Here is a 12,379-nt window from a genome sequence, read left to right as displayed (position 1 = left end):
TTAGAACTTTTTAAGATACTCTTCTTTATTACTCTTCAGTGGTTGGTGAGTCATAGGTTTGTCAACTTCTAAAAGATTCAAATCACTTTTTTTCTGTTTTACTCTGCAACACCAAATGATAGTAGTTTCATATAATTAATATTATTGAATAGTACTAGTAATAGCCAGGTTCATAGCCTCCTGTACCCCTTAAGTTTTAGGTAAATGAATAATTGTACTTGTGTTCAAATGATTTTAAGAAACACATTAGCCATAATTTCAAAATATGTGTGAAAAAATATTTAAACTAGTAATAATGAAAATATGTATTTAATTCTCTAAAACTACATATCAGAATATTTAAAGCAGCTATCTTTTGGTTATTTTGTGTATTTTCATTAGCTTGACCATTTAACTGGGAGTTCATTCTTAACTAAATTTAGGATTAAGGCTTATTGCTAAACTGAAGGACTTAGTATTTTCAAATCTATTTCTACTCAGCTTTATTTCCTCTTACCTTTATGATGAATATGTTATAAAAGGAAACTTACTAAATTTCTTTTTGCTTGGTCAATTTAGAGAACTGTTGATAATCCTAAGGTCTTAAGATATTAACAATACGCTTAAAGCTACTTAGCTATTTTACTAGAAGTGGAATAGTGTATATATATTTGAAATAAGTGCATTTATCCTTAAGAGGAAAGATTCTGTGTATAGAACTCTTAGGTGGGAAAGTAGGACTCTGAAAGTGGAAGATGGAGGCTGTCAGTGTTTCCACCGAAAGAGTGAGTGTTAATTGTTGCCCTAACGCAACAGCACAGTTAATCCGGACTCCTTTCTGGGCCTTTCTTAAAAGTACAAGAGTCATCAGTATTTCTTTTGGTTGTTAGCAAATAGTAAAATATTTAACAAACACAGCACAATTATGTGTAGCTCAGAGGAGTAGGTTCTGTAATGTTTTTCTGAGTCCTATGGTTCTACATTTTCTCTTTGTGTCATTTAATATTTGAAAAGTCTTTGGCTCCACAAAGGAAAGTTACCAAACTCTTTATTAAGATGCCGATTCTGAGTTTGGCAGGAGGCTCTCCAGAATATCACGCTTACCCTGTATATTACAAATGTTATGTATTAATTTAAAAATTATTTGAAAATCCAGAAATACTTGTGAAATACCCTACAAAATGGCAAAAAAAAAAAAAAAAAAAAAAAAAAAAAAAAAAAAAAAAAAAAATGGCAGGTAGTCCTGAGACAGAGGACTAATACCGAGAATACATAAAGAACTCAGAAAATTAGTCCCCCTGCAAATAAAAGACCTAGTCAAAAGATCAGCAAAGAAAATGATTAGATACTTCCCAAAAGCAGTACAGATGGATATGTGTGTGTGTGTGTAGCTGGTCATTAGACAAATGTACCTTAACACAACACTGAGATTCCATGTGACCCCAGAAAGAGTGGCTATCATCAAGAAATCAACTAGAAGTGCTGGTGAGGCTGTGCATGTGTGTGTGGGGGGAAGAACCCTTTCACACTGTTTGTGGGACTATAAACTAGTACAGCCACTATGGAAATCAGTATGGAGATTCTACAAAAACTAAAACTAGAAATTCCTTTCATGTGTCTTCCCAGAGAGTGAAAAGCATTGTATTATGGTGATACATGTATAACTGCGTATAGCAGCAAAGGTCCTACTAGCTGAACCTTGGAAGCAGCCTGTATGAGTGGAATTCTACTGTCATCAAGACAGTCATTTTCAGGAAATGACTATAAATGATGAGTCATTTGTAGGAAAAAAGGTGCATCCTGAGACCCTAATGTTAAATGAAATACACAAATGACAAAGAACAAAATAAAAGGTAGACAATAGGAAGCAGGGAGATAGAAGTTTCTCAAATGGGAGTGGATCAAGTAATAAAGGAAAAGGGGAGGAGAGAGAATAGGAAATGTGTTGTATGCATGTACCAGTTCCACACAAGGAATAGAATAATTCTGTACTACCAACATGTACTAATTTAAAAATTAGACCTTCTTGGAGCTAGTTATGACAGTAGAACACTGGCATAGTCCAAAATGAAATCTCTAACAGTGCGTCCTGAACTTTCGCATGCCATGTGCCAGCCTTCCAGGCTCTTCAGAGTGAACTGTTTGCATGTTATCTGGAAAGTCAGTTAGTTGGGCACTTGGCTTTCTTCTAAAGAAGCATTTCTAGTTAGTATATTCTGGTCTAAGATTATCTTCCAGATTTCTTGTTTACCTTATGACAACTAAACAAAAAATCTAGACTCACATTAAGAAAGACTAAATTCAATTTTTTTCAACAGGTTGTATCAATCAGTGAAAATTCTGTATTCCTTTGGCATTTTTGTGACATATTCAATTCAGTTCTATGTTCCAGCAGAAATCATTATTCCTGGAGTCACATCCAGATTTCATGCAAAATGGAAGCAAATCTGTGAATTTGGGATAAGGTCCTTTTTGGTTAGTATTACTTGTAAGTATCACTATATATGTGTGTCATCATAATTCTTTTATTGTTGAATTTCTTAAACTGAAAGCTACTTAAATCTTTCAGTGTTTCTAAAAAAATTACATTCACTTAGTTGTGATACTTTGGGATTAAAGTTGTTTTCCCATTGTTGTAAATTTTCTGCTGTGAGTGGCAAAATGCAAAGCTAATTCTAGCACATTAAAATAACAAATTATTCTAAGAATGACAGTAGTAATAAAAGTCAGATACATAAGGAACCCTTTGCATTGTTGATACACAGTTTATTTCTAGTTTTCCTAATTTTTTACTGATTTCTTCTTTTATATGTATTTGTTTCATTCTTTATGACTACATACCTAAGACGCTTTTATTTCATTTGAGTTGGACTTTAATAACTTCAGTGGCTTATTTTCATGTGTGGAAGAGTGTACATAAGTTTTCATTAAGATTTCACATTATAAAATCCTTCCATCAGGTGCCATTAGTAATGGAGATGTGTGGAGAGAGTTTCACTTGCACATGGTGGAAGGAATGTGAGTTTTGGAGTCACGCAGACCTGGGAATTCAAACTCAGCCCTGCTGTTTATTTGCTAATCTCTTCAGACTAACTATACATCACAACTAAGCCTCCTTTTCTTCAACTGTGAAATGAGATTAACACATCCATGCTGCATTTCTGTAGGTTATCAAATAAAATAATGGGAAGTTATAATCTTATTATAACCATTATTATTATGACTGTAAATTTAAGTTTGATTATACTACCAAGCTAAACTTGGATTATCTAGAATAATACTGGTATCAGATTATTGATGCTCTTGGAAAAAGGTAGCTCTGGAAATTTTGTATGGGATACTAAACAGTCATCTGAACCATTTAGGGTTACAGAATGTAGAAGTTGGGCTGGGGAGATAGCTCCATGGTCTAAGCACCTGCCTGGCATGCTCCAGGACCCGAGTTCAATCCCTGGCACCACATACCATGCCTGTCCCAGATCACTGGCGAGCTGCGCTGGCCCTGCATAGCATGACCTTCTATCAAATAAAAAATAAATAAATGTTCATAGAATGCAGAAGTAGAATTTCTGATTAACTCAGGAAATGAGTAGCATGGGATAGAGCTTGTCTCTGTATTTTAAAAAATTGCATGTTTTGTATTTTGTTTGAAAAAAAAGTTAGAAAAAGTAGATAAATCTTATTTTTCAGTGAATAAAGGATATTATATTGAAGAATGAAGTCAATGAGCCCATACTCTAATGACTAATAATACCTTTAGTAAGAAAATGTTATTCATTCATTCATTCATTCATTCATTCATTCATTCATTCATTCATTTTTGGTACCAGGGATTGAACTCACAACTTTATGCTTGCCAGGGAGATGCTTACGCCACTGAGCTATCTCCCTGGCCTGGAAAAGGTTATTTAAAAATATTTGGAAATACTTTTTCTACATTGTCCTTATTAACATTTTGATCACTGGATTAAATTAAAAGTAATTTCATAGGAAGTGTTTCATCAATGTAAGATAATTCTGTTCTGAAGGTGTATCCCCTGTTAGAACAATTATTTAAACTCAGTTGAAGGGAGTTTGAGGTCCATGTTCCCAGGAGGCCAAGATTTTTATGTTTCCCCATTTCTACAAATAGGCAGCATGAGTTTGATTAGAATTTAATAGATCTATTTATAATAGCTGCCCCTAGGACAAGCAATTTATCAAAACTCCTGTAGTGAATATTTGTGATAGCTAAACTATCCTTATCATAAACTGTACTTTTGTTTTTATTCATTTGCATTTTTATATGTTGAATTTACCCCAAATATATGTGCTTCTCTTCGTTAGAAACATTTCCAAGCAATTTTTGCTAACAACAAAAAAATCTATTGGTTGTGAAATATTTAAAGGGTTTTACCTCATTGACATTCTAGTACTTCATGATTTAAATGTGTTTAACAGATGAAATTTATTTTAAATTTTAAAGTTAAGGTATTCCACTATATGGTCCCCAATAAGAATATTTCAGTTGATTCACTAGTGACAGCTTAGAGTATTGACACACATTACTGAGGAAAACTGGATTCCATGTGGAGAGTTGTCTTGGATGGCAGGACTCTCGCCATGCTTATCTGCCGTTCCTACTCCTGCTCTGGGTAGATGAGGCAGAACTCCGAACCATGGTTATATTCAGAAGCTTGAAAGGCCCTGACTGTGTTTGAGAGTTCTGCTTTACAGAACTCTATCTAGAGAAAAATGGTAAAGGGCTGCAAGAAGCATCTTTTAAACTGAGAATTTACTTTTTAAATTATTTCTAAGTTTTCAGTTTCCATTTTTAAAATAAAGGGTTAGCTTACCGAGTCCTATAGGTGTTAAATTAGACATAATTTCAAAGCAATATTTAGGACTTTAGTTTTCATAATAATTTGAATAGAAAAGAGTAGGGTCTTTCTGAAATGAAAGGAATGAAGAGATGAAGGGAGGGGAGGGAAAGGGTATGAAAAAAGAAATTAAGATGTGTTACCTACTGGAGCAACTCCATAGAAGGCGTGTAAATATGGACTGCAAACATGTACTACTAAAAGAAAATGATGAATAATAATGTCTAGTTCCCATGAGAAATATGGTGGGAACTTAGTTCCAAATTAATATTGGTCCTCCTGGGAAACACTGAGAATCACAAAGAGAAAAGAAGAAAAAAAACCTCATAAAATAAAAATTAACAGAGAAACTAGTAGACTGCAAACTAACAATAAATTACAAAGAAGACAATTTAATGTATGTATAGAGATACACACATATCTCTCAGGATGTTCAGTAGAAATAAAGTAGCCTAGAAATAAGAAAAGCAAAAGGAAATAAACAGAACTAAACAGAGGAATAACATGGTTAAAGAGAAAATGACAGCTATAGAAGACAAGTAAAGGAGAGCCAGCATCTGCCCAAATGGAAACTGATGAGCAAACTGTGGAGATGCACTTGTCCTTGGTCACAGCGGTGGTGGTGTCTTAGGCTACTGTACATAGGGGCACATTCTTAGAGACAACTCTAAACCATCCTAGTGAAAAAAGCTAGACTGTCAAAACACCATAAGCAGGATATTTTAAGGAATGTGAATCTTGGTTTTTGCAAACCTCCTTTTTGTACCATTTGGTAATATCAAAATAAGACCAAGAAGGCACCAGATCAAAATTTGGGGGAAAATTGTTAGTGGCTTGCAAACAAATCCTGCTGACAATTAGTGGGAGTATAATTAGACAAAAGGAAAAGTTCTACTATTTTACACAGTAGGGTTATTATTTTGCTATAACTTATTGCATGTTTTATGAAGTTGGAAGGCTGCAAACACTAAGAAATGATAAGGACATGGAAATACGAATTATCCTGAGCATTACAATTATACTATATTGAGTTATCACTTGTACTTAATAAATGTATGCAATTAAAAGTGAGCAGAATATTATATTTAAAAACCCTTTGAGGCCGAGGAGATGGCTCAGTGGAATAAGCACTTCCCTGGCAAGCACAAGGGCCTGAGTTCAATCCCTGGTTCCACCAAAAAAACAAAACAAAACAACAACAACAAAAAACCCTTCAATTGGAAGTAACTTAGAAAACTTCTAGAAGAAAGAATTACCATAAACCATTTACTGAGCTTTCTCTGATATTAACAGCTTGTCTTACTAAAATCAGGAAATTAACATGGATACAATGCTGCAAACAAATTATGTACTTTTGTTAATTTTCCATTTACTATTCTTTTCCGGTCCAGGAATCAATCCAGGGTCCTGTTTGAATTTAGTTGTGATGTTTACTTGGTCTTTTCATCTTACAGTTTTTGTCTTTCTTGACTTTGACACTTGAATGCTAGTGATTTTGTAGAATGTCCTTGATTTAGATTTAACTGATGCTTTTTTGTAATTAAAATTGAGCGTTTTTCTCTGTATTGAATGCCGGACTTCCCATGTGGTAGATGCATGGACCACTGAGCTGCATTCATAGTGCCTTCTACTTTATTTTGAGGTCAGATGTAGTTGCCTGAGTTAGCCTTGAACACGTGTGCCTGCTGCTCTAGCCTGCTGGGGAGCTGGAATCACACGCTTAGAAGGTCAAGCGTTTTTGACAAGCATTCCATAGAGAGACTCTGCACTTTTCAGCATACCAGTATCGATATGTATTATTGATGACAGTTGGTTACTTGGTTAAGGTGGTGCCTGACATATTTCTCCACAGTTAATGCTATATTTTTCTTTGTTGATTAGTAAGTATATTGCAGGGACAGAGAATATATAGGTAGCCTGAACTCAAGTCTTTTTTTTTTGTCCACTGATTTTAGCAGCCTTCAGTGACCAATAATTACAGTGGTGTTTTATTAATATTTATTAATACTTCTCTTTTCCTTTTCTTTTGATTAATTAGGATTTTACTGTGAGAATGAGCTGTCTCCTGTCTTATTTCTATCTTACCACCATGTTTTTGGCGTTATATAAAGAACTGTATGACAGGCACAGTAATGCAAATTCTTTGAAAATAAACTATCTGTACTTCCTTACCTCAAAATTAAAAATTAAAAGTTGTTTCCATAATCTTTAGTGAAAGTCCAGGAAATGCTACTGGTTTTGTTTGTTTGTTTTAGTTAGGACAGGGTCTACAGAGTCTCACTGCACAGATCAGACTCAGAGTGATCCTCCTGTTTTCAGCCTCCCAAGCACTAGCATTGCAGGTGTGCACCACCACGCCCAGTCTCAGTTGCCATCTCAGTGCACCCCCCAGGCAGGGCCAGCACAGCACGCTGGGGACGGAACCCTGGTGTCCGTGTCTGCCTAAGCGGGTGTGTTAGTCCGCTGAGCTATCAGGCTGGCCTGGTTTTTTTTTTTTTTTTTTTTTTAAAGTTGAGAACAAACTGACAGATATTTCCACAGGGAAATGTGTAGCAGTCTGCCTTCTATTAATTTTACTGTGTTGAAAAGATCTACATGTATTATTCATTTAAATGCAAACATTAAATGTAGAAAAAATGTCCATTTTTGTGTTCTAGGTGCTGGAGCAGTTCTCATTCCTCGCCTGGACATTGTGATTTCCTTTGTGGGCGCCGTGAGCAGCAGCACGCTGGCCTTGATACTGCCGCCTTTGGTGGAAATTCTGACCTTTTCTAAGGAACACTACAATATATGGATGATCCTGAAAAACGTATCTATCGCATTCACTGGAGTCGTTGGCTTCTTACTAGGTACATATGTGACTGTTGAAGAAATTATTTATCCTACTCCCAGAAGTGTTCAGGGTATGCCACAAAGTCCCTCTCTGAATTGGAATTCAACATGCTTACCGTCTGGTTTGACGTAATGGAAGCAAAGTGATGAGTCGTTTGTCTCAATTCTGAACATGCTTAAAGTGAGAACCAGTAAAATATTGCTGCATACTAAAGACAACCAAATTCTGTACCTTTGGTACAGTATTAATATTTTGGCAGTAAACTCCTAATTATTCATCAGTACTGGTAAATTATGCCAGATCTTTGGATTTTAGTAATAGCAGTAATGTTTTAAAAATTAATTTTGAAAATTGAAAAATTAAATTACAAAATTAAAGACTAAAATCTGTCATTCTTTATTTCTGTAATAAGTGCTTTAACCAAGATTTTCTGCTTTTCCCCATGCTAGTCTTTTGCCACTCTCTTGACAAGAGACAAGATTTCATCAGTAATGTAAATAAGGACATGTTCTCACTACAAAAATCCCACTCCAGATTATCCCAGTGAATGTCAGAGTAAATTGTATAATGTAAAGTAAATGATTTGTTTTCATTAGAGAGCAAAATACTTAGGGTAAAGGCCTTGGAAGGATAGAAAACGCTTCTTAACCATAATGTAAACCTCAGAAAATCACCCAAACTGGAATATTTTTACACCATATTGTAATGATAGTTGTCTTCTACTAATTAAGAGGCACTGAGCAGGATTCTCTCTTCTTATTTGAATCAACTTTAAGAGGGTCTTCAAAGATTTCCCAATGTGGCTTCCTCATTTTTCAGTGAAGAAAATGGAGTCCCAGAAAGTTTAAGTAGCTTGGTCAAGACCACTCACCTTTGAGATCGAGAGAGGGGCCAGGGAGATAGCTCAGCAGCTTAAGCACCCACCTTGCAAGTACAAGGTCCCAAATTTGACCTCTGGGACCACCAAAAAAATAAATAAGAGATCTGCTTTTCTGACTCCCCAGCCAGAATTTCTTTATTTTTCACATAACATACAGGAAGAAGAATAAATTGTTTAATTTTAATGTTGAGTAATTTTTTATAATGTTGACTATACTTTGAGGAGGTGGGTGTGTGATCTTTGGATAGTATACACAACGTGACCGTAAAGTGAGGAACACTACAGCTTCATAAGTCTTAACAATGACAGAATCAAGACCACTGCCGGCTGGACGAATGCGCTAAACTACATTGTTTATGGCTTATGTGCGTCTTACGTTTCTTTCTTCCCTCATTTTTGAGCCACCATCTTCCTTAATGGCAGAAAATAAATGTTTGACAAAGCACGGGATGCATAGACTCCTTTCTGTCCTGTGGCTTTCCTTATCATAGTCTATTGATCTGATGGGGCAGAACCATAAAAAGCGTGCTTAGGAAGAACGGAAGCAGCAATAACCTGCAGAGACACTTCCAGACCTCCACCAGGAGCTACCTTCTGCCACTTCATGTTCTTCAGGACCACTTACTGACCCAAATAGAGTATCTCGTTTTATGGGTAGGGTGAAAATTTAAAAATTGAAAATAGTATTGTTTCATGATTTAAAAAATTCATACTATAAAACATGGACTTTATATCAGCCTAGTAGTACTGTAGTATGTAGTACTGCAGGATATCAAGCTAACAGTAGTGAATATATTCTCTATTTTTATATGTAAATATTAACTTATTCAGATATTTTTTGCTTATTCATCATTAATTAGTCATCAGATATGATCCTAAAGATATATCAGAAGCTTTATTTTCATACAAATTTTTAAGAATCAAACTTTTAAAAAAACACATTAGATATTATCACTAATTACTTTTGATAGTTTATATCAAATTTGTTACATTCAGTCTTCAGTCATGTTAACAGAATGTGAAAGAAGATGCAGGAAAAGTAATCTTCATTGAACTACTGTGATATAACCTTAAACCCAAGAAGAAATGAAATATTTAAAAATTCATAATGGTATAAACTGAGTTGAAAATCATTAATACAAAACAGCATTGTTTTTATCAGATGTCTTAACATTTCTAGTGCATGCATACAATTTTATTTTTTCTATTTTAACATGTTCATTCCCATATAGAATTAATCGAAAGGAATGAAATTTTGAATCATTGATCATAGTAATAAGTAATTTTGAAAAGCAGCACAGTCCACACCTTGGGCTTAGCATTTACAGTGCTTACTTTAGATATAAGAAGTGCCACAGAGGAGAAAAGAGATTTGATTCTCAACAAGAAATCCTACTTAGGTGCAAAATGTAAATATACTTATTTAAGGATGGTTAATGAAATGTTTATCAGTGGATGTTTTTTCTCTGAAGTTTGGTTTTAGTGAACAATAACATTTTCTCAAGATTTGTAGAGAAGATACTTTCGTTCTACCAGCTGTTGCTTTTTGTTTTGGGAGCCTGGAGAAGTGAGACTGTTGTACCTGCCAAATATTGTATCTGCTCTTTGGGGGGATCCATGCAGTTAGCACTAAGGTGACTTCAGCGTTTATCTGCTGCTACTGGGAAGAATTCTCCCCTAAAAGTTAAGCAGTTGACCTGGAGTCATTTCTGCACCCGAGTCAGCAGAAAGGAAAGCTTTCTTTACCTGTGATGAGCTCTGTTCCAAGCTAGCTTCTGCATTCCCTTAGAGCTTCAGTAGAGTCAGAATAATCTTGTTGAAGTTCTGGTTTTGAGACTTTTTTAAGTCAGAGGATCTTTTCCCACGTGACTAGATTTCTTTACAACTAAAGAAGTTAGAGCTATCTATCAATTTTTCTTGATTGAAGATGATTTTAGATGGTGCTATCAAATAAAAAACTTCTGTATTAGCAAATGCCACATTATTTTAGTTCTTGTTGCAGATTATTTTTACTAAAATCATTTTTGACTCTTGTTTACACAGTACACTTACATTTTTACAATGGATTAATGACAGTATGAGTTGTAAGGTTCCTAACAGTTTGATCTTCAGTATTTTCATAATCCTGTTTCAAAGTACTGTGAACTATCAATTCATGTTGTCAGTGCCACTTCTACCTGTGGGAACGTGCCACAGTTGTCAGGACAGTGTCTGGATTGTATGCACTTATTTCCTGACTTTATATCCCTAAAAAGTAGGTCTCATTCTTACTTCTTTTTTAAGGGGAGAAAGGAATTGCGGGATAGCTCAGTGGGGGAGCGTTGGCTTAGTGTGCACAAAGCTCTGCCATCAGTCATCCAGCACTAAAAGCCAGAAACTGTGCAGCTCATGGACCCACTAGATACTACTCCGTTAACAGTACAGTAGTCCAGTGGTCCAGTGAGTATTATCTGTTAAAGAGTAATATAATTTGATAAAAATATAGGCCATTTATAATGTAAAATGTTTTTAAAACGGGTTTACTTTAATAATTTGGCTCAACTTTCTCTTAAGAAAATGTGAAAAATTGATATAAAATGTGCAAGACATTTCCTGGCATTGCGTGGCTGGCTGTAATAGCTGCTACCTTGCTACTAGCACTTACTAGCCCCAACCTTTTCTGAGACTGCTTGGTTTTGACCTGGGCAACAAAAATACGTATTTAAGAAGTAATTAGAAATGGTGTCTGTTTCCTGTGATAAGTAAAGTAAAAATCACTCAAATGGTTTAACTTTCCTCTGAAAATTAGCTGGTTCCTATTTGCATGCATGTGTCCGCCCCACAACATACACAGTAAGAGTCTGTGAAGTATATTCAAATACTGATTGACCTCTTAAACTGGATGCAGGAAAGTCTTGTATTAAAAGTATCACTCTATGGCATTATTTTCTTGATAATAGGAAAATATATGTTTATACCAGGAATAAAGCTACAGATTTTGTTGTTTTTGAAATAATTTTCAGCTGGAATAAAACTGAATATTGTTGCACTTGAGTCAATTCATTTGTTTTTATTTGTGAAATAATGTGAAAAATCTGTCTTAAATGTACTGTAACTGAATTTTCAATAAAATGTAATTTGCTTGCAGTTGCTTTTTAAATAAATTCATCTTTTATAAAGTTAAGTGGATTTGACAAATGTCATAAGTTGCAAATGTAAAAGTGACATTTGTACAGTATTCTCATGATAACATTTTGATCAGTCTGTATGATTCATTGTCCTATGAGAGTTAAGAGCAGAGGTTGGTTAGAGGTGAAAGGGCACATTTACACAGTGACCTGAACTTCCTAGAGTGAGTGTAAGATTAAGGAGATGCTGCACCCAGGCTTTCATTTACCACTGTTTAAAAAATTTCAGAAAATCTAAAAGGGCTTTAAATACCACCACAAAAATGGTAAATCTACAAGGTAATAGGTATGCCAGTTACTCTGATTTGAACATTGCCTGTGGACATTTATTGAAGAATGACTTAGTACCCTATAAGTATAGAGAATATTTGTGCCTTTTTTAAGAGGAAAAAACTGAAACATATAAACACCTTAAAATTTCCAGTTCCTTGAATGTAACTCATTTTGCTTGAATTATGATATTGAAACAATGCTTTTGGAAAGCATTATACCAACCTTAAAGCTATTTCATACCTTTGTATGTACCACTAATTCTGTTCTTCACATAAAGACCTCTCAAAGAAGACAGACATTATGCCTAAAAGTGTGTCTACAGTATTATATTTTAATAGGGAAAAGTTGGAAATGCCAAGTTGGAAATGCCCAAATTGTTTAACAATAA

At 34.8% G+C, this 12,379-nt stretch overlaps 1 protein-coding gene across 1 annotated transcript in view; it reads left to right on the top strand.

Moving 5' to 3' along the window:
* Slc36a4 (solute carrier family 36 member 4) overlaps positions 1–11,677 on the top strand; it is a 42,181-nt gene extending 30,504 nt beyond the window's left edge. Inside the window, exons 10-11 of the mRNA XM_012517732.2 lie at positions 2,298–2,467; positions 7,496–11,677. Of these exons, the coding sequence (XP_012373186.1) occupies positions 2,298–2,467; positions 7,496–7,803 (478 nt within the window). The 3' untranslated portion in view covers positions 7,804–11,677. The remainder of the gene's footprint in view (positions 1–2,297; positions 2,468–7,495) is intronic.
* Positions 11,678–12,379: the final 702 nt, after the last annotated feature.

The sequence above is a fragment of the Octodon degus genome, unplaced genomic scaffold (genome assembly GCF_000260255.1).
Source record: "Octodon degus isolate 3935 unplaced genomic scaffold, OctDeg1.0 scaffold00209, whole genome shotgun sequence".
Classification (NCBI taxonomy): domain Eukaryota; kingdom Metazoa; phylum Chordata; class Mammalia; order Rodentia; family Octodontidae; genus Octodon; species Octodon degus.
Note: the sequence above shows the minus strand (reverse complement) of the source record. Positions and strands in the feature narration are given on the sequence as shown.